Source organism: Hippopotamus amphibius, chromosome 6, assembly GCF_030028045.1.
Source record: "Hippopotamus amphibius kiboko isolate mHipAmp2 chromosome 6, mHipAmp2.hap2, whole genome shotgun sequence".
In the NCBI taxonomy this organism is placed as follows: domain Eukaryota; kingdom Metazoa; phylum Chordata; class Mammalia; order Artiodactyla; family Hippopotamidae; genus Hippopotamus; species Hippopotamus amphibius.
Window position 1 is genome coordinate 579,863 of NC_080191.1, and position 19,636 is coordinate 599,498.

At 39.9% G+C, this 19,636-nt stretch overlaps 1 protein-coding gene across 1 annotated transcript; it reads left to right on the plus strand.

The window, feature by feature from the left end:
- Positions 1 to 41: 41 nt before the first annotated feature.
- DYNLT2 (dynein light chain Tctex-type 2) lies at positions 42 to 14,538 on the plus strand. Its single transcript, XM_057740106.1, has 4 exons — positions 42 to 227; positions 8,914 to 9,120; positions 11,539 to 11,697; positions 13,517 to 14,538. The coding sequence occupies exons 1-4, from the start codon at positions 120 to 122 to the stop codon at positions 13,625 to 13,627; spliced, it is 585 nt and encodes a 194-aa protein (XP_057596089.1). The 5' UTR covers positions 42 to 119; the 3' UTR covers positions 13,628 to 14,538.
- The last annotated feature ends 5,098 nt before the right edge of the window (positions 14,539 to 19,636 follow it).

Genomic DNA, 19,636 nt, shown 5'->3' on the forward strand with positions numbered 1-19,636 from the left:
GCCACGCCACGCCACGCCCCTCCCTGCGGCTCACTTCCGGCTGGCGCGAGGCCGGCGCTCTCGCGGGAATCGGCTGAGGCGTTGGGGCGGCCTGGCGGGCGTCCAAGAGAGGCGGCACGATGGAGAAGCGGGGCCGGGGCGGGAAGCAGCCCTCGACGCCGGCGCCTCAGCAGCCGCCGATGACGCCTCGCAAAGAGAGGAGGCCTAGCATGTTCGAGAAGGAGGCAGTGAGTGAGGAGACTCGGGACAAGGGCCACGCCCTGGGCTGCAGAGCTCCGGCTTTTGTGGTGTAGTCCCTAGGTCACCGCGTTAACGGACTGAAACAGCTTCTTCGGTTCTCTTCAGATTTATTCACCTCGGCTTTTCTAAGAGGAGCTTTTTCCAGGGATACGTAATTTCAGTGTGTTTAGTGCAACCACACAAACCAGAGGCAGTTTTACTAGCCAAAAGTATGTGTGTTCGGCTTAAAAAAAAAAAAGAATACTTGGATATACCAAGCACAACAATGTGATGATTTGAATTTTTGTAAACAGCAGCAGCCTCAGTATTTGAGGAGTATACGAGAGAGGAAGTTAAATTGAAAATTCTGTCCATTAACTTACTGTTGAAATTAATGGAAAATGTCACTGTTTTATCGGTGGTATAACAGCAGAATTTATGTATGACTATAGTCTGACAACCATCATTGTGATCGATATTCCATCTTTTATTGAGACTTTAAGAGAGAGAATGATATGTGCAAGGGTACAAAACTGTAATGATAGAGCTGGGATTTCTGGTCCACTTGTCTGTATTTGTTTATTTTCATACCTACTTCATGGGACCCACAGTCAACAGGATGAAGAAGAGATAATAGGCAAAACACTAATTTTTGAAGATCTGATTTCAAATAACAGAATCCTTCACTCCAACCCCCCCCCAAAAAAGTCATGGCAACATTTCAGGTTCTAATGACTGCTCTCTGGTGTCTACATTTTACAGAGCAAAGAGAAACAAAAGGAGGACAAATAAATAGGGCAAGTTAAACCACAGCAAGGCTAGAAACATTAATATATTGGGCTTTAAATGCATCCTTCCAGAAATTATGTTGTATTGCCTCATAATAAGTCTGACAGGTCACGTGCAGTAATGAAAAATATTTGTATTTTGAGGTGCCTTTTGTAAACTTCACTGTCTGCTAAAGATCTGAAGTCTTGAAAAGTGAGGAAGTCTGAATCCAAAAGGAGGGGATGACAGATAGGTACAGGTATATAGGCCAGAGTCTGCAGAAAGGGGGACATGGACCAAGGCAGGTCTTGCTTATTTGACATGAATGTGATTAATCATAGCTGTCTTTAAAATCTAGGCTTTTGGGCTTCCTAGGTGGTGCAGTGGTTAAGAATCCGCCTGACAATGCAGAGGTCACGGGTTCAATCCCAGCTCCAGGAAGATCCCACATGCCGCGGAGCAACTAAGCCCGTGTGCCAAAAAAAAAAAAAAAAATCTAGGCTTTTACAGGTAAGAAATTTGAAAAGATGGATAATTAGAAGGAGAAAAGATTTCACAAATGCTCGCTAAATGTGCCTGAGGACAATGAGTCACTAATTAGTCATTCCTAACTTTCAGGTAGCTGATAATTTTCATGATCCTGAGCATAAGAAAAATTAGGACATACTGTTTAATCGTTATAAATGTCTTTTGATTTTATCTCTCCTGCATCCATTTATTTTCTTCTAGTAGTAGCACCTAAATTTTCCTTTGGAGAATTAACTCACTTCCCATTGGATAGGGTTTTGGTGGGACTGTCACCTTTAACTTTGTGGTGAGGATGAGACCAAAACTAGGCTGATTAGATGAACTCTTCCTGGAATAATTAAAGAAAATGGTTGAGATGAATTTGAATTGAAGGTGGCATACTGAGGTGCCTCAAGTGTCTGGTTCTTTAGCCTTCTCTTCCACTCTGTGAGCTACTCCATATCTTTCCAATTAGTTATGTATATGGTTAACAAGAATCAGTTCCTATTGCTTGCATCCAAAGATTCCAAAACCTTAAACAAATTACTGAAAATTGAAAACTTGAGTAGTCTCACTTGTCTACATACATTTGAAAATCTTTAATGCTAGCAAATAGCATTTAGAAATACATTAACGTAATGGCATCTCATGACCAAGTTCTTTTTTTTTTCTCTAGGATTATAAGTAGGCTCAACATAAGGAAATGCCATATCAATAAGTTAAATAATTAAACTCAGATTGTTTTAATAGATACCAAAAAGTTCTTCATACTTAAAACCTATTTCTAATTTTTGGAAGTGACTACAAAGATTCTTCCTTAATTAAGGGAAAAAATATTCTTAATGAAGAGAATACTAAATCAGAAAGCCAGTATATTTAAGGAAGAACTGGCAGAGATGTGAGATTTCAGCATATTAGAATCTCTAAGTGTTATTTTTCAACCAAAAATGAAAGCCCTACCCCAAGGAATTCATTGTAGTTGAGAGCCACTGTTAATAATATAGTCATATTCCTTGGGTATATTGTGGGAGGAAAAGAAGATGGCAGTTACCCTGGAGAAGCATTCTATTAATCGAAAAAAACAAAAGTTTTATTTTTAAGAGGTTTGGGGAGCTATAATGCCTCTCTTCCCCAGCTAAAACATAAAGCAATCTAACAGATGATTGAAACAGCAGGTTTATTTCTGAGTAAGGGCTTCTACTAGAAGCCAACATGGAGTAACTCCTACCAGAAACTGCAGAAAATTACACAAAATATGTGAAGTAGTTGTTTCCACTGGCTGGATGTAAGTCAAGACAGGATTGTGATCTTTGAGGGATGAGAAACAGAAATGGTGAGCCCCAAGATTTCCCCTAATATACTGCCTGGTGAGGGCTTCCAGCCCACCTCATGGAGAGGTCTCCCTTAGTTGAGAGTGATTTGGGAGTCAGGGTAGGTCAGGGTGATATAAGTTTGTAGAGCAGAGTATCAGAGAGGAGAGAGGTGTAAAAACAGTTCCCAAGATCTGTGGAGGATTTTCCCCAAGTCTTCAGCTTAGTACATCAGTGCGTCTGGTGAGGAAGTGAGGTGTGGCTAGAGAAAGGGCCCCCCAAAAGAAACAGAAAAAAATCCTTGGACTCACACAAAGTAGATTTTTTTCATTCCACCAGTAAGAGTGGAAAACCATGTAAATCATAGGCCATTAGTCAGAGTGCTAATAAGTGTATTATCTCAGTATTGGGGGAAAAAACCCCTGGACTTAAAGCTTTCTCTAGTCAGGCCATTCAAAGCTTAAAGACAAGCCTCAACAGGATTACAGTGTTTCCAAGTTACTACATTCTAGGAGAAAGCTCATGAGTGCTTGTGGGAATACAAAAATATACAGAAAGAAAAGAAGGTAAAATTCACAATGTCTGGTGTTTAATTAAATAGCATACCTTCAAAGAAGCAGAAAGTACAGCTCAAAATAGAAGAAAAAAAACACCCAGAAATGATACAAAGATAAAAATAGTACAAAAGGACACTAAAGCAGTTATTATAAAACAGATATTGTATTATATTAGTTTTCATCATGTTAAAGCAGTTATAAAATACTGATATTTATAAAAGAGTTAATATTACATTCTGTTGAAGAATGAGGAGAATGACTTGCCTGGTGGTCCAGTGGTTAAGACTCCACGTTCCCAGTGCAGGGGGCCCAGGTTCAATCCCTGGTCAGGAAACTAGATCCCACATGCTGCAACTAAAGATACCGCATGCCACATTGAAGATCCTGCATGCGGCAGCAAAAATCCTACATGCTGCAACTAAGGCCCAGCACAGCCAAATAAATAAATGTTAAAAAAAAAAAAAAGAAGAACAGAGAAGATTAAGCATGGTAAATCCAAATCAAACCTCTACAGGTGAAAACTACAATGTTAGAAATGTAAAGTAAACTGAGTGGAATTAACAGCAGATTTGACACTGCAGAACAGATTTAGTGAATTTAGAGAGAGCAATAAAAAGCCTGGAAAAAAAATAAAAATATTAGACATCAATGAGCCATGGGAAAATTTTAGGCAAAACTTTTATTATCTTTGGAGTCCCCAAGTGAGGAGAGGGGGCAAACTGACCAAGACTTGAGACAACACTCAAATCAGAAAGAGAAGTTAAAATTGATACCACAGAAATACAAAAGATCATAAGAGATCAATATGCCAACTCTTTGGACAACCTAAAAGAAATGGATCAATTCCTAGAAACATACAACCTTCCAAGACTGAATCATGAAGAAAGAGACAATCTGAACTGACTGATTACTAGTGAGGAGATTGAATCAGTAATCAAAAACCTCCCTTAATACAAAAGTCCAGGACCAGATGGCCTCACTGGTGGATTCTACCAAATATTAAAAGGAGAATTAATACCAATCCTTCTTAAACTCTTCCAAAAAACAGAAGAGGAGGGAACACTTCCAAACTCATTTTCAAGGCCAACATTACCCTAATACCAAAACCAGCCAAGGACACCATAAGAAAGAAAAATTACAGGCCAATATTCCTAATGAACATAGATGCAAAAATCATCAACAAAACATTAGCAAACTAAATTAAACAGTACATTAAAGACATAATACACCATGGTCAAATGGAATTTATTCCAGGGATGCAAGGATGGCTTAACATCTGCAAGTCAATCAATATGATATAACACATTAACAAAATGAAGGGTAAAAATCACATGATCATCTGAATGCAGAAAAGGCTTTGACAAAAACTAATACCCATTTATGATTAAAAAAAAATTCTCAACAAAGTGGTTATAGAGGGAATGTACCTCAACATAATAAAGGCTGTATATAAAACTCAATGCTGAGAAACTAAGCTTTTCCTGTGAGATCAGGAACAAGACAAGGATGCCCACTTTGCTGCTTTTATTCACATAGTACTGAAATTTCTAGACAGGAGAATTAGGTAAGAAAAAGAAAGGCATTCAAATTGGAAAGGAAAATTATTGCTTTTTGTATATGACATGATATTATATATAGAAAACCCTAAAGACTGTACCAAAAAAAAAAAAAAACCACCTCTTATTAGAACTAACATCAAATCCAGTCTAGTGGAAGCATACAAAATGGGCATAAGAAAATCTATTGCATTTCTATGCACTAATAATGAACTATTATAAAGAGTAATTAAGAAAACAGTCTCATTTGCAATTGCATCAAAAAGAAAAAAATACTTAGAAATAAATTTAATCAAGGAGGTGAAAGACCTGTGCACTGACAACTATGAGACATTGATGAAAAAAATTGAAGACATGAATAGAAATATATTTCATGCTCATGGATTGGAAGGATTAATATTGTTAAAATTTCCATAGTATCGAAAGAACATACAGATTTAATATAATATAATCCCTATCAAAATTCCAATGACTTTTTTTTTAAGAAATAGGACAAATGATCCTAAACTTTGTATGGAACCATGAAAGACCCCGAATAGCCAAAGCAATTTTGGAAAAGGACAGAACTGGAGTCATCATGCTCCCTGATTTCAATCTATATTGCAAAGCTATAGTAATTAAAACAGTATGGTATTAGCATAAACACAGACACTTAATGGAACAGAATAAAAGTTCAGAAATAAACCTATGCATATAAGGTTAATTAATTTGTGGCAAAGGAACCAAGACTACATAATGTCGGAAAGGCAACCTCTTCAATATATGGTTTTGGGAAAGCTGGGCAGCCACATCCAAAATACTAAAACTGGGTCACTATCTTATACCACACACAAAAATAAAATAAAGACTTAACTGTAAGACCTGAAACCATAAAACTCCTAGGAGAAAACATAGATGATAAGCCTCTTGACAATTAATTTTTGGATTTGACTCCGAAAGCAAAAATAAGTAGAACTCAGCAAACTAAAAAGCTTCTGCACAGGAAAGGAAATTGACAAAATAAAAAGGCAACCTACTGAATGGGAGAAATTATTTGCAAATCATACATATTATGATTGCAAATCATATAAGGGTGTAATATCCAAAATATATAAAGCACTGATACAACTCAGTATTTTAAAAAAATCTGATGAAAACAATGGGCAGAAGATCTGAATAATATTTTTCCAAAGACATACAAATGACCAATAGGTATGTGAAAAGATGCTCGACATTACTAATCATCAGGAAAGTTGCATATCAAAACTCACAACTGTTAGAATGGCTATTATCAAAAAGACGAGATAAGTGTTGGCAAGGATGTAGAGAAAAGAGAACATTTGTGCACTGTTGATGGGAATGTAAAGTCATGCAGCCACTATGGAAAACAGTACAGAGATTCCTCAAAAAATTAAAAACAGAACTGCCATATGATCCAGCAGTTCCACTTCTGGGTATTTATCTGAAGAAAACACAAACACTAATTCAAAAAGACAGATGCACCCCCTTGTTCATTGCAACATTATTTTCAATAGTAAAGATATGGAAATGACCTGAATGTCCACTGATGAATGAATGAATAAAGAAGATATGGCATGCATACATATATATATATATGGCATACATATATATATGCATATATATATTTATATATAAATATAATATTATTCAGCCATTAATATTATCTTTCCATTTGCAACACCACAGATGGGCCTCAAGGGCATTACATTAAATAAGTCAGAGAAAGAAAGACAAATACCATATAATCTCTCATTTGTGGAATTATATATCTGCAAGCTCACAGATGCACAGAACAGACTGGTGGTTGCCAGAGGTTGGGGGTGTGGGGAAAGGGCTGGAGGGTGGGCAAAATGGGTGAAGGGAGTTAAAAGGTACAAACTTCAGTATAATAATAATAATAATACTAATATGCGCAAGTGTGGTTTATTCCAGGAATGCAGGGTTGGTTTAACATTCAATAATTAGTGTAACTCACCATATTAACATACCATTAGGGATGGAAAATGCTAACATTTCTACCTAAATTAAAGTAGCTCACCCAGTCATGGGCCTAGCTGGACAATGACATATCTAAGATGATGTCCTGTCTCTGTAAAGCATATGCAGTAGTGGAACAGATAATACGTGCTTCTTATAATCAGATGTCAAGAGGAGAGCTGGGAGATTATGCACTAAACATGCTCTTCCTCTTCCTAACTAACTGACTTATCAGATAAACTCCCTCAAAAGGAACAAATCAGAGGGAAAAGAAAGGGAAGTGTTGCTGCAATAACAGTTTCTGCCACATAAAAGCATCAGGTAGAGAATATTCTCCCATAATTTTCCTGTGAATATGATTTTTAGTATATACATTTTAAACTACTGGTGTATGTAGTAATATATGAAAAATGAAGAGGGATGATAGAAATATGTAGAACTGTGTTATATATTTAGGAAAATCAAGAGGTAATAAACATTAAAATTAATAAAATGTTAATAGGGAACAACAGTATTTTTATGTTATACAACTCCTAAAAACATAAAATGTGTTTTTAAATCACCTTAAATGGGACATTGAAAGAATATCAAAAGAATAAATGCTTCAAAATAGATTGAAAGAAATTTTTGTAACAAAAATTGCATATAAAAGTTCTTCTATAAATGCAGAAGCAAACCATGTTCCTGGTTTGAAAAACTATTGTAGTTTTGAAGTTATTTATCATTAACATTATTTGTAAACAAGTATTATAAAGTATAAATTATTATCTTCATCCAGGCCCAAATCTCCCTATACTCTATTCACCATACAGCAGCCACAATAATCTTTTAAAACTGTAATTTAGAAAATATCACTTGCCTGTTTAAATCCTTCCAATGGCTCCTCATTGTTCTGAGAATAAATTTCAAATTCCTTTTCAAATTCTACTTAGTCCTACATGATGCCTTTTTAACCTTATTCTGTTAGACCTCAGCCCAAACCTTACTTCAGAAGGGATTTCTCCAATTATTCAGTCCAAATTAGGCCCTCATGATGAGTTTATATCAAGTCATGTGATTTTATTTGTATAGCAATTACCACTGTTTAAATTGGCTTATTCATTTCCCTATATACATTTTTATTGTGTACCAGTCCTCCTCCCCAAGAGAGGGATAACTCCATGAATACAGAGTCCTTGATTATGAGTTAATACAAGTAAAACAGTTAATTCCTGGCTATTATAATGAAATTCACTGCTGTAAGTTCAGAGCCTAGAGTACTTAACCGAACCATAGTAGCCACTAAATAAGTAGCCCTTTGGGGCTTCCTAGGTGGTGCAGTGGTTAAGAATCCGCCTGCCAATTCAGGGGACACAGGTTCGATCCCTGCTCCAGGAAGATCCGACATGCCATGGAGCAACTAAGCCCGTGTGCCAAAAGAACGAAAACAAATAAGTAGTCCTTTAAGGCAGGTTGAATATTATAGAATAAATGTTGAATGTCAAAAGCATGGAATGATGTATATACCAAATCAATGCACTTTTGTTATCTTTTCAGTTTAAGACTTATGAATGTTACCTAAATAATTGTATTATTTATTCAAAGAAATAAAATAATTAAAATTATAAGACGACAATAAAGGATAATATTTTCATAATGTCAGGGTAGGGAACATGAAAGGTTTTCCTCACATACCTGTCTCCTAGCCACTCAGTTGCCCTCTCAGAGGCATGGCCACTCTCTTTTCTAGTTCTTCTGCATCTTCCATGGATGTTCTAAATATAGGCATTCAAATTTGTGTTTGTATTTGTGTTTATAGATAAACAGATAGATGATAGCTATATTCTTTTTTTCTTCTTTTACCAAATTGATAGCCAGGAGTGAAGCTAGGATTTAGCAACCAAATAATTGTAGGAGTCTGTTATAATGGATTTCCAAGTTTCGTGTCAGTCATATCCCATTGCACCAGGGTTCTTAAAACCGAAATTTCATTTTACAATTAAAAAAGTAATCTTTCTCTGTCTCTCCCCCTCCTTTCAGTACGCACAAATTTTAAGAGAAAGACTGAGAGAATCAATTCATGATGTTCAGTACGTAGAGCCTCCATTTGATGACTCAATTGCTGACATAGGTAAAGAATGGAAGAGTGCCCTGGCAAAACTAAAGTTTGCTAATTCATATAGAATGGAGCCACTGAAAAAATTCCAGGCTCATTCAGTGGAAACGAAAGTCCAGCAGATATTAAAGGTAAGTTGATAGATATATATGATAGAAATAGCTTAGCTTTGGGAGTTTGATAAACTATATTAAGATTTATGACAATATAGTTACCCTGATTGATTTTTTGGTAGCATTTATCTCTGAAAATATGAAAGTACTTTGTAGTCATACTCAATAATCTGCAAGTTGATGCTATGATTAAAGCTAGATCAAGAGGAATATTCTTTTGCTATTTCATTTAATTCAATTATCCACAAATTATTTATCCTTCAGGTTCCATGTGATCCCATATTTGGAGGAATGAGTAAAAACAAAAAGCCTATATTGAATATGTGTGAACAGCTGATTCACGACTACACAAAAACAGCTTAAGAACAGGCAATCCCCAACTTATGCATGGGTTTTCTTCTTCATTAAACCAGCTGGAATCTAAAGTTCATTTAAGACAGTTTGAACCTCAAACACATGTTTTCAGGCTAGTCCAACAAAACTTCTTCAATTTTACAAAATTAATACTGTCATACTAATATTACTACCAATATTAACTCTACTAATGTTGGTATCTAAGGCCTACATGGTTCAGATGGAAAGAATTCCCTTCAACATCTTTCCTAATAATGGCCCAAATTAAAAAATGTTATGGTATAGAATGTTTGTTTAAGGGACCACCTCTTCTGAATCCCCTTTCGGCCTTTGGGCACCAGGCACCCAGGAGTTTTCTGATGACCAGATTCCCTTTGTGGGACGCTGCAGCCTGATCCCTCTCCCCCACCTCTGATTTACAAGATGCACTCCTTTAGTAACAACTGATGTAAGCTGGCCACGGGGAAGAAAACTTATGTTTATTTTGTATAAATGATTAACATCCCTTTAATTATATCAAAGTTAATTCTTAAATGAATTCACCTTTATTAATACAGAATAATATTTAGGAAACCCACTCACCAACCTCCTTCCACCACCATAGACATAGATACATTTCTAAACTGAAGTAATAATTATCGGGTAATATTTGGTAAAGATATTATGGCTCATAGCCTCAGGAAATAAAGAAATTCAATTCAATACAATACAATAATTATGAATTCTCTGATCTAAACATTAACAGCAAGCATTTGTGATTGAGTACACATTTTGCCGTGTCTCTCACTCGACCCTACCACATACACTGAGTTCGTTTATTGAATATAGTAGAATTTCAAATTATATATACATGTGATAGTTTATATAACTGCACCCAGCATGATGGGGCCCGGAAGAGCTTATTGGCTATGTAGGTGGAAGGCTAGGGGTCATAAAGAGGCCGGGGATTTTCCTTTGGGTTTAGGGAACACAACACAGCTCTAGACACAGAAACAGTATATACTGATGGAGCTTTTCAGGCATCTTCCTATAGCAAGTGCTCATTATTTATTAAAAATGAACACTTATGTAGACAAAGCTTGGGATCTCTTAGGCAGACACAGAAGAGAGAAAGGATGTTGCTAAGTGTCCAAAAGATTGAGCCAAATGCCTGAGGAAACTAAATGCTTCTAGACCCAGTTTAGATCCGGAAGCATTCTAGAAGGGAAACAAAACCAAAAAATAGGCAACGTATTTGGTTTTATTTACCTATAAAATTAGCAGTTAGGCATCCTTTTGTTATCATTAGAATTGAGAACATTGGTTAATTTATCATTGGTCAGTTAATCAAAGGCAGGTGCCACCTGCTTACCAGTTGGTCCAGGTCTGCTTGTGGTTTGCAGGAAACTGTAACGTTTCATGGCCCACATCTGTCTCCCCCCAGCTATATATTAATTTGGTAGCAAACATGATGAAAAATCTTTGATATCCCTGTTATTCTCCTGGAGGCCACAGAAAAAGCAGTAGAGTGAGAAGCCATAGAAACAGGATTAGAAAGAAGTGGCCTTTCATTTGTGGAGATGGGAAGACAGGAATAGGGACTTTCCTGGTGGTCCAGTGGTTAAGACTCTGCCCTTCCAAGGCAGGGGGTGTGGGTCCAGTCCCTGGTCGGGGAACTAAGATCCCACATGCTGTGCAACCAGGAAAAAAAAAAAGACAGGAATAACATAATGCAGGCTCTGGTCCTGAATTTTAGCAAATATATAAACTTGAAAAAGATTTAAGATGATTTCCAGAAGCTTTATTTTAAAATTCCTCGTGTCCCCCTAGTAACTGTTTGACAGAGTAATCTAGTAAAGGAAATCTTAAGCATAAGGGTTGCTAATGAAGAGGAATTGAACCTAGTGTAAAAGCCAAACTAAGTTTTATTCAAAATTATTATTGAAATAAATTGGTAAGCACATCAACTATTTAATATTATTTGGTTAGAAATATGTGTATTTTTCAAAAAGTTATATGTATTAATTAGACATATTCTACATCAAATTTTGTTTACAAATATCTGGTTTGAACATGAAAATATTTTTCTTAATTTTTTTAAAGGAAAGTCTGAAAGATGTCAAATACGATGACAAAGTCTTCTCTCATCTGTCGCTTGAATTAGCAGACCGCATATTGTTAGCGGTCAAAGAATTTGGGTACCACCGTTATAAGTTCATTATAAAAGTATTATTGATTCAAAAGACGGGCCAGGCAATCAACGTAAGTACCTCACTGATCGGCATCTACCAAGTCCAGCTATGAGGTCTCCCCTCTAAGTGCCTTGATATTTACTGCGACGTCTCGAAGACACTTCCAGATCCTGAGGTGCCTCTTGACTGAAAGGATAATTTTGTGAATTATATTTTCCTTCACTATGAATTATTTGAAAAATGCTAACCTAGAAACGGTCATTTTCCATTAGTAATTTCTTAAATTGTATGGGTATGCTGCTCCTTGATCACAACCGTTTTGACAATGTCATGTCATGTCGGAACTGACTAACCAGGAAATGTATTTAGGGCACTAAACAGTGGGCACAGGTACTGAGGAAAACACAGAAAATTATAAGACACGGACCACGATTCCCAAGCAGTGTTTAGTCTAGTCAGGAAAACAGAACCACGCAGCGCCGCGCTGAAGAAAACGCCGGGCGCGCAGCGGAGCCTCCCGCGCCGACCGGGGAGGGTACGGCCCACCCGGCAGCGGCCTCGCGAGGACGGGACGAGCCTGCCTGCGTCCACAGCCCCAGCCGCGTGCGCAGCGGAGGCCTCAGGAAGCGGGAAGGGCTGTCCCCGCTGCTCCCTCGCTGGGCCGCCCCCCGGGGCTGGGCGCCGGGCGGCCGCGAGCGGCTCCGCGGGGCGCGGGGGGCGGGGGGCGCGGCGCCGCAGGGCTGGGCCGCACGGGGGTCGCCGGGGGCGCGCTCAGGGGAGCGGACGCGGCCCGGCCGGACCAGCGCGCCGCGGGCAGGGCAGGGCGGCCCCCCGGGACTGTCTGGGCGGCCGGGCTGCGGTCGGGGACGTGTCCGGGCAGAGGACGCGCGGCGCGGAGACGCCGAGGCGGATGACTCGCGGGGCGCGCCGAACAGCCGGAGAGGCCGTGCTGCGCCCCGGGGCCCCGCTCGGGGCGCCAGCCATCCGTGCGCGACTTCCGGGGGCGGCCCAGCCCGGACTGGCCGTGTGCGTTTTCCGCTGCTCTCGCCGATGCGCTCGCAGCCATCCGGGGCGCCGCCGGGCCTGGGGGTCCAGACGGCCCCACTCGCAGGAGGGACCGTTGGTGCTGGCTGTTGGCTGGGGCACCTGGGTCCCCCTGCACAGCAGCCACCCCACCCCCTCCCCCGGTGGACCGAATGCACTTCCTCACGTGGGGGGCTCCTCACAGCGTTCCAGAAGGTGACAGCAGAAGACCTCTTATGGCCTTTCTTAGCAGCTGCACAGGGTTACATTCTTTTGCTCAGAGCAAGTCTCCAGGCCAACTCATATTCATGGGGCGGAAAAATAGACTCAACCTCTTGATGGGAGAAGCCACAAAGGATTTCTGACCATTTGAGATCCACCACAGAAAAAGGTTATGTGTGGCTTGGTAAGGGAAGCAAAGGAGTTAGGATTTTCTCTAACAGCCCGCCTATGGAATCAATACCATAAAGTGCAAGACAAGGCCCTAACAAACTTTCTTTTGAAAATCTTTTAAGGGTGGGAAGAATAATTCCTTACTATGGACTAAAACACAGCAGAGTATTAGTGCATGCAGAACTACTAGACCCAAGTTACAGAGTGCCTCCTTTTCCTGGCCCCAGACACTCTCTGCTAAGGGAGGATCTTTCTGTGTTAGATAGTTTACCAGCTCCAGTAAAAGAAAAGAGGGACCCAGGAAACATCACTATTAAGTCTTTTCAGCAAAGGGAAAATTGGACAAATTAATTTTAAAATATAACTTTCTAAGGTAGTGATGCATCGTATAAAAAAAATCAAATGTATAGATTTAAAACTTACTTCTTAACGTGTTTGATCTAAAGTGGGTCTTCTACACATTTCTCTCGTAGGTTGCCAGCAGATGGATCTGGGATGTTGCCTGGGACAGCTGGGTTGCTGCGAAACATGAAGCTGAAACTTACGTGGCATTAGTCTTAGTATTTGCTCTTTACTGTGAATAGCTTGTTACATGTACTAAAGAGTGTTTACTTCTCAACTTTTCAAAAATACATGAAATTTATAGATTTGTGAACCTCAGTAGTTTTGATCAGCTGTATTTCTGTATCTCCAATTGAAGTTTCTTAATTGTAGTCTTTTAATAACAAAGTTGAAGCTAGATTTTTACCTTTAGACTTACTAGTTATATTTATTAACACTGTATTACCCAGAGTATAAAAATATGAGGTACATGTATATGCCTTTTTCATATATATATATATATGAATATATGAATGCTTATAGCGGATTCTAACATAGGGAAATTATTTATCATCGTAGTTAGATTTAAGAAAATTAGAATTTGCTACAGGATATTATGATGCAAGCTTGTAAAATGTCAAATTAAGTAAACATTAAGATAGATTTTTGGAACACTTCCAAAGGCAGATATTTTGAATGGTATATTAATATATTACATGCATTATTTTGGAAGACATTACCAAGTTTGAAAGAAAGATGTTGGTATATTTAATACTTCCCTAACACCTCTCTCTCCAATCAAAACACTTGCAAGTGTGCAGTCTATTTGTAAGTCCATTAGTTAGGCTCTTTTTAGCTGCAAGAACCAAAAAACCTAACGTAATTATTTTTAAAAAAGAGAAAATTGTATTTCCCAGGCATTTTGATCAAGGATCTGGGTTCTTTCTGTCTTCCTACCCTCCCCCAGACTTCTATGTGCATCTGCTTAACTGGGTAGCATTTACCTGTGTTCCTGTCTCTACATGGGGCATGATTCACTCCCTGGGCTAGGGCTGGAGTTCACCTTCCCTGAAGCATACCGCCCTGTGGAGAGTGAATTCCACTATCAGTCCCGGCTCCTCCAGCAGGGAAGCAGGGGGTGGGTTTGGGGGAGGCAACCAGGTGTCTGTGAAAATTCATACTCTTTTCACAGTTATGCTCAGAACTTGAAAACCCACGTCAAACTTAATGGGCAGTAAAAATACTGATCGGTTGAATAATCTATAAACAGGAAAAGAGAAGGACAGAGGAGAGTTTTCTTTCCTCTCGTGTGTTACGAGTTGGATGACCCAGGACTGGCCCTTCCATATCCCCAGCATAGACATGGTAATTGTAGCCCAAAGAATCTTTAAAACAGGAGTTACTGTTTGCTAACTTAGGCCCCAGAAAGATCCCTAATAACAAAGCTAAGAAGGGCCCATGGTAAGCAATGTTCCTTCCTGGTGACCTGGTCAGGATCAACACACTTCCCCGTACTGCGCGGACGCTCATCTATCAATGTGACTTTTTAAAGAGAGAATTATACCTTCCTCCTAGGGCTAGTTTGTGAATTAAGTGAGGTAATGTATAGTCAGGCACTTATGCCTGGCACTCTGTGTAACCCTGGAGCATACCAAGTCCTGACACATTACCTGTTACCATATGGTATGTGGGCTCAGAATTACTCCGGCTCCACTTTCTCTTGTCCTTCTCCCAACCCCCATTCATACTTAGTTGTTAAGTTCTATGTATTTTTTTTGAAGTGACTGAAAATCATCCCCTCGGGACTTCCCTGGTGGTCCAGAGGTTAGGATTTTGCCTTCCAATGCAGGGGGTGCGGGTTTGATCCCTCGTCAGGCAGCGAAGATCCCACGTGCCTCGCGGCCAAAAGCCCAAAATGTAAAACAGAAGAAATATTGTAACAAATTCAATAAAGACTTTAAAAAATGGTCCACATAAAAAAAAAAATCATCCCCTTTTCCCCCACTATGCTATCTCTTGCCTGGGTCCTCACTTCTCTCACATCTATTTCAGAAGTCCCTTTTATTTATTCATGTGTTAATTGTTTTGTTCAACACATGTCACAAGTCTGCCATGTTCCAGGCACTGGGTGAAATGCGTGGTGTAGAGCAGTGAACGAAACAGACAGGGCCCTTCCTGCCCTGAGTTTTTCCTGTTTGGGGGGGTGGGGGGCGGGGCTGGTATAAAATAAGTATACCTCTATCAATTATGGCAAATGCTTCTAAGGATGAATCAGGGACAAAATCCAATGACCTGCTTTTCTTTGCCTCAAGTCTCACCTCCACCCATAAGACTGAATATGCATTCGTGCTGGAAACATAACCTTGGTTACATCACTCCCGCCTCAGACCCTGTCATCCTTGGCTGCCTTTGAGTGAAGGTCTAGATTCTCCATAATATAAAACTCTCCATTTCCCAAGGTTTAATGGATTCCGGTGCATTATAAACACCTCTAATCCTAGCAACACTCCAACCCTACTTCCATTCTCACTTCTAATCCAGCTTACACGCAGGAGATCTCCTGCAGTTACTGCCTTCCCTGCCTTCCTCCCACCACAGACTCCTTCCCTGTCCTCTTCCTCCTCTGAGCTGTGTTGAGGCTGGACCTCTGCCCTGCCAGCACCCAACTCTCTTCCCTCTCCACCTATGAACCTGTGCAGTAACTCTGAAGCCACCAGATCAGCTAAATATTCAGAACCACAACGTCTGAACCAATTTCCCTCTGCCATTAGGGAACCACAAGGGTCAATGTCATCAAATGTCATGGGAATGTTTCCCTCAGTCGCTACAGAAATCTGAACATCCCTGAATCTGATTCCTGCTTCTCAAACCTTATATAGCAGGTTATTGACCTTCACCTACATGGTTCACAGAACTCCTCTGTCATCCTAACCTGTCTTCCAGGTGCATTTTGAGTTTGTTTCCTTAACAATGACCTGACTTTTCCCTGAGGAAGAGTCCCACTGCAGCCCTCTCAAGTGCAAGCTGTTTTTTTCCTCATCCCTAATGCCTAATGCCTCAGAGCCAGGAGGTAGGGCAGGCAACCCCTCTGCCTGTAACATCTTTAGCTCCTGGAAATTTACACTGTCTGGATATACAGTTCTTTACTTCTGTGTGTCACTGCTGCCTACAAGTCCCCTGGCCTGTTCCTTCTCATTGCTTGAAAACCTGAGCTACTGGCTTGCAAGCTTCATCTGCACTTAACTCCTGCCGTCATTCTTTGTGACTTCAATACCCACGTAATCATTCAATAAGGCAGTTCTCGCTTTGCACAAGTTGCTACTACAGTTTAAATTACACCAGTCCCCCAACAACATGGTTCACATTTCAATGACCACCGTATATTAACTGTAACTGCATAAAGTACAAACTCCTCAGCCAGCCCTTCAGTCCACAAGTCACTACGTAAGTAGCAGACGAGCGTCATGAGCCTTCTGTCAAAGGCTGTCAGTCACTGGTCACTGCACTTCTGTCATTCAGCTCTTCAGGTCAGAAGATAGCAAAGCACGTAGTTGTGTTTCTTCCTTGTCTCCCAGTGACAAAACCACGTGATGTTTTACAAAAATGTACCACCAAAAGAGGAAATTGGCCAAAAAAAAAAGAAAAAAAAGGTGAAAGTGCATCAAAGAAATAAGAAGTGATGATGCTAGAATGAAATTGGTTAGGAAATCTGAAAATGACAACAGCAAAACCAAGACAGGATGAGATGTAAGCCTCCATGGAAGTCCTGCAGGAACCATGGGGAGACAGTCCAGTAAACAGGAAAAATAAGGTAAGGTTGTGCCAACATCTTTTAGTTTCCGTTGCTATAGGAACAGAAAGCCACTTATGGTTGAGACAGACTTTCTTCTACTTTGGATAGAAAACTGTGCGGTATCTGCTGTTCCACATCCACGATTCAGCCAGAGCGGATGGTGTAGTAGTGTAGATATATTTACTGAAAAGATCTGTTAAGTGGACATGCACAGTTCAAGTGTCAACTGTAACAATAAATAAAAAAAACTCAATCAATGACCACAGTATATTAACTGTGAGTAACTGCCTAAAGTACAAACTTTGGGCTAGCATTCAGGCCCGAGTGTGGAAGTTAGTGACTGTGTTGAAAGAAAACTGTAATTACAAAGAGACAGAAAAACAGCCTTTTTCTGCCAGTAAAGACTGGTTCCATCATTTTAGGTGTGGACATGAACTGATTCATGCTGAGCTATCTGGTGAATCTGTTGTGAAATATGCACCCAGACATGCAGCCAGTGGTTGTGACGGTAGGATGAAGACGTCCACAGGAAGTGAGACTGATAAAACTTCATGTTAAAGAGACTCTTGGAGATCACTTACAACATTTGAAAATGCAAAAGATAAAATGCTGGAAGCCAATCCAAACTTTGAAAAAAGTACGACAATTTATCAAGGCCTGGTAAAGAAAAGTTATAGGATAAGAAAAAGCCACACACAATTTAAATTACTCTTGGTAAAGTTTTTAAAAAGAAAATACTAATTCTCAATGTTTCTTATGTTTCAAATTACAGTGTACTAAATAAATATTAGTTTTACAATGAAAAAATTCTGTATACGCGTGTAATTGGCAGTAAGGGAGTTTTCAATGTTTTACAAAAGTTTCTTAAAGTCATAGAAGAACTGTACTTCTTCATTCATAAGATCACTTTGTATGATTTCAGCTTCCATGGTTGTTTTAATAGCCCGGTGCTGCCATGCAACTAGGACCGCGGTACCCTAGGTTCCCAGTTCCTCGACCAACTCACATTCAAGGACCTTTGCATCTAGCACACGTTGGTCATCTGCTCCTGGGTTCATCTTGTAGACCTGTCATCATTAAGATCGGTAAGACCTCTGAAATTTCAACTTCAAGCAGGTTATTCTCATGGAATCATCACCTGTCCTTCTAGCTCACCAACTGCTTCAATCCGATTGAAACCTCTCATTCCCTGAGCTTCTCTCTTTCACGGCTCTCCTGTTTTCTGCCTTCAATCTCACGGCCCAGCTTTACAGCTGCTTTCCAGTCACTCCTTACAAACACTCCAAATTCCCGTGCCCCCCCCCCCTTCCTTTGGGGAAAACCCCATCCCCCACTTTCCGAATGAATCCCATTATCTGTTCCGTCCAAGTAGCTAAACTTGACTGAGAACACTGCAAAACCAGACTGACTGGTTTTACTTTAAATTCATGACCACAAACCTCCAGTGGGCAAACACTTGGCGTCCTGGAAACTTTGTTTTCCTCCTCTCTGCACCTTCTCTCTCCTCCAGCCTCCTACATTCCTCTCCTCTGCTCACTTTCAGATGATCTCACCTTGTACTTGAGCAAGGAAAGAAAAGTATCAGAGGAAAAGTCCCCCAAGTTTTCCACCGCTAAATCTCAGAACCTACTTGCATCTGCAGCCACAGTCTGGTTTCTGTCCGGTTACAATAAATGGGTTGTGCTTCCGCCCATCAGAGGTTTATCCCAGCATCCGTGTTGCCCTCCACCCTTCTCACGGGCAGGCACCTCCAGCATCGCTCTCCTCTCTCTCCTGCACCATGATTTTCCCCTTCTACTGAGTCATTCTTGTCAGCATGTAAACATGCTCTACTGCCTTCCGTCGTAAGAATGACAGCAACCCACCTCTCCACCTACCCTCTTTCTCTATTACTCAAACTTCTCTCTATGTAGTACCCTGGTTCCAATTCCTTAGTCTCCCATTCCTTCCTTAATCGACTTCAATTTAGCTTCTGAAACTGCCACACCATTGAAACGGCTTGGAAAAGTTAAGATTGATAGTTACTACCAAATTTCTAAATACACCAGACATATTTCCGTCCTTATCTTACTCAGCTTCTCAATTGACATGTTGACCAGTCCCATGTTGGAGACACTCTACCCTCTCAATTTACAATCCTCGATAGTTCTCTTTCTTCTTCTCTATTTCCACCAGTATCTGTGGAATTCTTGATCTTGGGCCTCTTTCTCTCCCACATCTACATGTTCTAAGTGGCCTCACACAGTTTTATGGCTTTTTTCCTTCACTACTGTTGCCAGTGCCTCACTCAGGGCCTAACTTAATAAACAGGAAGGGAGTATTTGATGAAGGAATGAATAAATGATTCCTTATATTTCTATTACCTAACATAGTTCTTAGTTGGTTTCCATAACATATTTGTGAAATAACCAAACGGACATTATTATCCTAATCCTACAAGTGAGGAAATGGAGGGTCAGAAAGGTTAAATAATTTATCC

Coding starts and splice junctions, on each gene's coding strand:
- DYNLT2 (XM_057740106.1), top strand. CDS start 120: ATGGAGAAGCGGGGCCGGGGCGGGAAGCAGCCCTCGACGCCGGCGCCT. Junction 228..8,913: donor GCATGTTCGAGAAGGAGGCA/GTGAGTGAGGAG, acceptor CCCTCCTTTCAG/TACGCACAAATTTTAAGAGA. Junction 9,121..11,538: donor AAGTCCAGCAGATATTAAAG/GTAAGTTGATAG, acceptor ATTTTTTTAAAG/GAAAGTCTGAAAGATGTCAA.